The sequence below is a fragment of the Poecilia latipinna genome, unplaced genomic scaffold (assembly GCF_001443285.1).
Source record: "Poecilia latipinna isolate Pla-1442-1.1 unplaced genomic scaffold, P_latipinna-1.0 Scaffold1487, whole genome shotgun sequence".
NCBI lineage: Eukaryota > Metazoa > Chordata > Actinopteri > Cyprinodontiformes > Poeciliidae > Poecilia > Poecilia latipinna.
Genome location: NW_015114103.1, coordinates 142538 through 149035, shown reverse-complemented (window position 1 = coordinate 149035; position 6498 = coordinate 142538). Strand labels below are relative to the sequence as shown.

The 6498-nt window shown below is 45.5% G+C and overlaps 1 protein-coding gene and 1 long non-coding RNA gene across 2 annotated transcripts in view; one reads left to right on the top strand and one right to left on the bottom strand.

The window, feature by feature from the left end:
• Positions 1–5847, top strand: part of LOC106963020 (excitatory amino acid transporter 3-like) — a 15560-nt gene extending 9713 nt beyond the window's left edge. The window contains exons 5-8 of the mRNA XM_015057739.1: positions 2710–2844; positions 3443–3547; positions 5215–5397; positions 5675–5847. Of these exons, the coding sequence (XP_014913225.1) occupies positions 2710–2844; positions 3443–3547; positions 5215–5368 (394 nt within the window). The 3' untranslated portion in view covers positions 5369–5397; positions 5675–5847. The remainder of the gene's footprint in view (positions 1–2709; positions 2845–3442; positions 3548–5214; positions 5398–5674) is intronic.
• On the bottom strand, positions 312–2702 carry LOC106963021 (uncharacterized). The gene is made up of 2 exons (XR_001428099.1): positions 2344–2702; positions 312–654 (listed from the first exon to the last, which is right to left on the bottom strand). It is a non-coding gene; the product is annotated as an uncharacterized LOC106963021 (long non-coding RNA).
• Positions 5848–6498: the final 651 nt, after the last annotated feature.

Here is a 6498-nt window from a genome sequence, read left to right as displayed (position 1 = left end):
TATATATATGCTTCATGTGTTCTATGTTCAGCTTGTTCAATATTACTTAACCTGAATGAGCCAATCAGTAGAAATGACAATGAACAAGTCTAGCATAACCTCTGATTTACACTCATCAGTATCTGATGCTGCAGCAGGTTATTGATCTGCTACTTATCGCTGTATCTGGTTCAGAAAATCAAATTAACAAAAAACCAACCTGTAAAACCCGAGTCCAGGTTAACAGCTGATATAGTAGAATCACAAACATTAAGCTGAATTGGGCAGAGTGGTGGCTACATTGAGGGTTAGTGTCGTGATCTATGTTCTCAGTGTGTTTAGTCTAGGTTTTCTGTGTTTATTTAGATCTGTGTTCCTGTGAGTCCCTGTGTTGTCCTGTCTCTTCCTCCCTTGATTGTTTCCCATGTGTGCCTTGTTCCCTGATTACCCTCCCTGTGTATTTAAACCCACCTGTTTCCTTTGTTCCTCGTCGGATCCTTGTTGTGACTTGTCTTTCACAATCGTTGTGTCGTATGCCAGTCATCTCAGTAGAACTGTGAAGTCCTGAGTGTCTGTTCAGTTTAATTAGTGGTCATAGTAGAACTGTTAGTCCTGTGTCAACGCCGGCTTTCGTTCCAGCTGTACTGTTGCTACCGCTGCTGAGCTCTCGCTCCCCTCTCTGCCGATGGCACTTTCTGTTAGAACCCCCAGACGGCCACTAGCCGTCCCGGAGACTTGCCGTCTCTGGGACAGCAAGTGGCTTACTGGACTGTATGTGAGCTGAATTATCAGTAAATCTTCACTTACCTTCTACAACCTGGGTCTTTGGCGTACATCCTCACCGCACCCCCAACCCACACATCATGACAGAAGGATCCGACCAAGCCAAGCTGGGGAACGCCCCTTCCGTCATCGTGGACCCAGCGGACCGGCGGTTGCTGTTAAGGAACATACAGACCTGCACAGCCGAAGTTGCTGAGCCGTAAGTTCCTGCCAGTCACTTCAGCACCGCCACCCGGATGCTGGTCTGGCTGGAGGGGTGGATTTTCCGGTTTCCTTTCCTGGTTTTGGAGGTTATGCGCCATGAGGTAGAGTGTGAGTTTCAGACTGCATCTGCGGTGTTGAAGGGAGAACCATTGCACCATTACCAACAAACTTCATGTTCCCACTCTGTTGGACGGTGGGAGTGATCTGCCTCTGCGCTGATCACTCCGTCCATCTCCGTTCCCCCAGTTCCAGCCTCGTTACCTGCTCCAGTGTTCGCACCATTTCCGGACCCACCACCTCTCATCGCCGTGGCATCCAGCCAGCATTCTGCCACAGTGCCCATCCCGCCTCCAGCTGTAACCCAGATGGTTAAGGGGTTTAATGCAGCCAGGCTTTCTCCGGGACGGCAAGTGGCTCGGGTCACTGCTTGGACATTACCAGTCTGGGTCCCAGTGTCTGTTCCTGTGCCGGGAGCTCCAGCTCCCGATCCCAGGTCTGTTCCGGGGGTTCCAGCCTCCAAGTCTGTTCCTGAGTCCATTCCTGAGTCTCTAGAGTCCATCCCAGAGTTCTTTAGAATCCATCCCTGAGTTTCCCTGTGCTCCTCCTGAGTCTGCCTCCTATTGCTCGCCCGAGACTCTGCACCCCAGCGTTCTTCCCGAGTCTACTCCACCCTGTGAGTCTTCGGAGCCCCCTGCAGGCCCCTTGGAGCCTGCTGTTGGCCCTCCTGAGCCCTCCTCCGGGCCCATCATGGTTCCGGTGCCGCCCTCAAAGGCCCCAGTTACTCCGGCATCGCCTGCTGAGGCCCAAGCTCTTACTGCGCCAGAATCGTCTTCCGGACCCGCGTCCAGGGGTCCATTACCTGCACCAGCGATGCCTGCCGGACCTACCTCCGGGGTTCTACCTCCACCCACTGGACAGTTCACAGCAGGCTCCGCCCTCATCGTACTTTTCCATTATGGACTGAGTTTATTTTGTTTTTCGTGAACTGTGACCCTGCTTCCGACGCCCCTCCACCCTGGTTGTACCCCGCTGACGGGGGGTACTGTCGTGATCTGTGTTCTCAGTGTGTTTTTTCTAGGTTTTCTGTGTTTTAGATCTGTGAGTCCCCGTGTTGTCCCATCTCTTCCTCTCTTGTTTCCCATGTGTGTCTCGTTCCCTGATTATCCTCCCTGTGTATTTAAACCCACCTGTGTCCTTTGTTCCTTGTCGTGACTTGTCTTTCACAGTCGTGTTGTATGCCAGCCATCTCAGTAGAACTGTGAAGTCCTGAGTGTCTGTTCAGTTTAAGTGGTCGTCATAGTAGAACTGTTAGTCCTGTGTCGACACCAGCTCTCATTCCAGCTGTACTGTTGCTACCGCTCCTGAGCTCTAGATTACCACTCTGCCATGCTGCCAGCTTCCTGGACTGTATGAGAGCTGAATTATCAGTAAAACTTCACTTACCTTCTACAACCTGGGTCCTTAGTGTACATCCTCACCGCACTGCAACCACACACATCATGAGAGTTAGAGCCAGAGGAAGAAGCAGTGGACAAAGGTTCAGGCAGCACTTCAAAGACTAGGCACTCTATTGATTCTAAAACATTACATAATCTGGAGGTGTTTCAGGATATTTATAGATATTTTCACTGTAAATTTTGAACTGACCTAAATGAGCAATAGGACAGGATTGATACAATTGCAGATTGTAGCATTTTTGTTGCTGGGACAGGGATGCTAATTGAGAATGTGCTTGGTTTGCAGCTTGTCTAGTGCCATTGTCACCTTTGGAAGTGCAGGGATCCCAGTAACAGGAGCTGTGACCACGATCCTGATTCTGACAGCTGTGGGACTGCCTGCAGAGGATGCTGCCATTCTGGTTGGGGTGGAGTGGATTCTGTAGGTTCAACTTGATTCTCAAAGCCTGCTACTTGTGTTTAAAGAGTACTTTCACCATCAAACTGTGGAGTCACTTTGGATGGAGTTATACTGCTCTGCCATCAGACAGCTTGAAATTATTCTTAAAAAGGGCATGATTTTTAACTTGCATAATAAACTAATGTCTAGGACTTGGGTGGGCAACTGCAGGCCTCGAGGGCCGGACTCCTGCAACTTTTACATGTGTCTTAACATCAACACACCTGAGTCAAATAATGAGGTCATTAGCAGGACTCTGGAGAACCTGACTGCACTTAGGAGGTGATTCAGCTGTTGAATTCAAGTGTGTTGGACCAGAGAGACATCTAAGAGTTGCAGGACACCGGCCCTTGAGGACCAGGATTGCCCATCGTTGGTCTAGGATCACCTACCAGTGGAGAAAGCCTGAGGAGAACTTGTGTAGTAATGATTGATAAAACTACACTTGGAGAATGATGTCAACATCAGTCTGAACTGTAGAAGACCTGGTGCATCTGGTTGTTGTAGACTGAGGCAGAGAAAACCTTCAAGAAAAACAGTTGAGTCTGACAGCATGTTCTTTCTCTTCTGTGCCCTTCAGAGACCATTTCATCACCGTGGTGAATGTGCTGGCAAATGTCTTTGGTGTTGCTATCACCAACCATGTGTGGCATGACGACCTAATAAGCCTGGACAAAATACCAAGGTAAATGAAATCATTAAAATGATGTGTTCATTTGCAAAGACACGATGTTGCCAAAAGTAGTCGCTCCCTGATCCAAATCATTGAATTCAGGTGTTCCAGTGGCTTCCACAGCTGCCAGGTGTATGAAATCCATCACTGAGACTGAACAAATAGGTCACTCTCAAAAGCAACAATGAATTTGAGACTAACACCATGATGGGATGCCACCTGTGCACGACTTGAAGTCATTACATCTCCTCTACTGGATTCTAGACCAGTGTGGACATATTGTCTGGAGTTCAAAATCCTGCCTCAAATGTAACAAAAAAAAATGTTTAAGACTTTCGTCCCTAGACAAAGTTGAAGTCCCATTAGTTTCTCCCGACCCTTTACTGTTGCTGTATGAAGAGCATCTTCATATATGCTAGCTGCTGGGTTGCAAAGAAAACTGTTCTCCCAGGGATTATAGCCACTGCCATTGAATAATGGCCACTCCCTCCCCAAGCCCAATGAAGTCTACCAAACAAAAAATATATCAAAACTTTTGAAAGCACATAATCTATTTCAGCTTGCACCTTCAGGTAGAAGATGGAAACAATAAGAAATTGAATCTTGAAAACAGTTTTTAACGCCACCGGTTATTTTTGAACTGTTTCAAACAATTATCTGATTGTAGCAGGAGTTGTTCTACTCGTAAAACGCTTAGATTGTGTAAATATAATTTAATTTTTTACTGCATTGTTAAATAAACATCCTCACAGTCCTTCCCGTCCCTGTGAATCTCACCTTCACACAAGTCACTTCTTTCGAGCCTGTAGTTCTCCAAAGCCAGATCTCTGGTGCATAAAATGGATCATTTGACAATGAAACTCATCGCTGTGTTTGGGAGTGTTTCATTCTGATCATTTCTGAAACCTAGTTTCACCCGGGATGATACGTTGTTAGTATGCAACGGGGAGGTCACACTTTGCTCTGCTGTGACAGGACTCTTGGTAAACAGTGGGGGGTCCTGAGTGCACCAATGGTAGAGGAGCTGAACTGCTTCTTTGCTCTCTGTGAAACCTGTCAGCAGTTCTCTTCTGCTCCAGCCTTGCACAGCCCCAGCTGGTTTCTATACCACTTCACTCTCTGGACATGAGCATGATGTCAGACTGGTGGTCCTGGCAGCGAACCACATCATTTTTTTTACCATTTCAAGATCCCAACCCTGTGGGAATAGTTGGAAAATGGCTTCTTCCTGTTAGCACATGATTGAGCACCAGTACACAAACCAGTGTCCAGAACATGTATTATTGCATTTTGCACGGAAGAACTTAACTGGTTTGCTCCTATCATATCTAACCTCGAGGGGTGGGAATAGACACCCCTCTAGTTCCCATGTGTGTGTGAAGGCAGATGAAAGAATACTGTTGTCAACATTGTGTAAAGTCCTTTTCTGAGCTATATCAGCCGTCTCTGTATTATTCACTCATAAACCCACATAACAATGGTCTAAATGTGTCAGAATGTCTTCAGTTTGGAGTTTTTTCCTTTGAAAGGTTTAATAAAATATTAGGACAAATTCTGGTGAAAAGAAATCTTGAATGTAGATTGTTACAAGTCATTTACACTAAGTGATAAGAAAAGGGGTATTTTATTCACATTTTGTCTTGAACTTTATTGACCATGTTTTCCATTTTACCTTATAGCCTCGATGAGGCTCATCCCACTAAGGATATCGAGCTGGACTTATCCTTTTTGGAATCTGATGAAGAGTTCATCCCCCCCGTTTCCGCCTCTCCTACAAGATCCAATTCACCCCGAAGAGGGTATCATCGCAACATCGTAACACCAACAAGCTGAAACCTCTGGACAGGGATGTCACCATCCTGGAGTGTCGGAGCTGATCATTTCCTTGTTTGGCGATGTTTATTATCAATAGGATGGGGCCATATCAGTTTATTTATCTGTATTTAGTTTATTTATTTTAGTTTTTGCAACTCTTAAATTATCTATTTGTGTAATATTTTATTTGTGTTTAAGTTAATATCTACATAATAAAAGTATTATGTGAATATAATTCATCTATTCCATTATATATTTTATTTCTGTTATTTTTCCCGTTTGCATGTTTTGTATTATTGTTTTATAAATTGTATCTTTCTCCTTAGACAACAGAAATATTTCTCCAGTGTTTCCTCACTAATCAACATGAGCTGCCACAGAGTCTCTCATTTTTTCCCATTTACTGGTTAATTGAATCCACCGTTGTCTTCTTGATGGTAACAGCTGTGCCTTGCTGTCTGATTATGCTCCGTAGGTATTTAGTCTTTCGTTTCTTACTGTCATTTGGATTACCAAATGACAGTAATGACAGTCATTTGGGTTACCAGAGCTACCTGTTCTCGAGCCTGTGTCTGTTCGAAATCCCACTTTAAGTACCGTATTTTCCGCACTATAAGGCGCACCTTCAATGAATGGCCTATTTTAAAAAATTTTTCATATTTAAGGCGCATAGAATAGATGCTACAGTTAAGGTTGACACCCGTCCCTTTGTTCCGTACGCTACAAACGTGGATGTGTAATAATAAAGAAGTGGTCCCCTAGTACTTTATATAGTAGGCTGCCCCAGTCATTCTTTCACTCACTCAGTCTCCGTCTCTCTTCCCCCACACCCCCGGCTTTAAATGTATAGGGGCTGGTCCCTTGGTAACCCTAGTCAAAACATTCCGAATGAATGTCTAAAGCCACTTTGTTGACATAAAGAATGTCAACAAAACAGTCTGACTAAGGTCGGCGAGGAAAACCTTCCGCGACTGGGCTGCGGTGTGGCCGGACGATGGTCAACCCTTCTTCGTTTGCGCACAGCTTGTTCGTGGAGAATGTGGTGCTAAATGACCTGCAGACGACCTGATGATAGACGGTCGGTAGGTAGATGGGTCAGTCAAACTTTATTAACAAACCAGCTTTCTGACAACTATCCTAGCATTTCG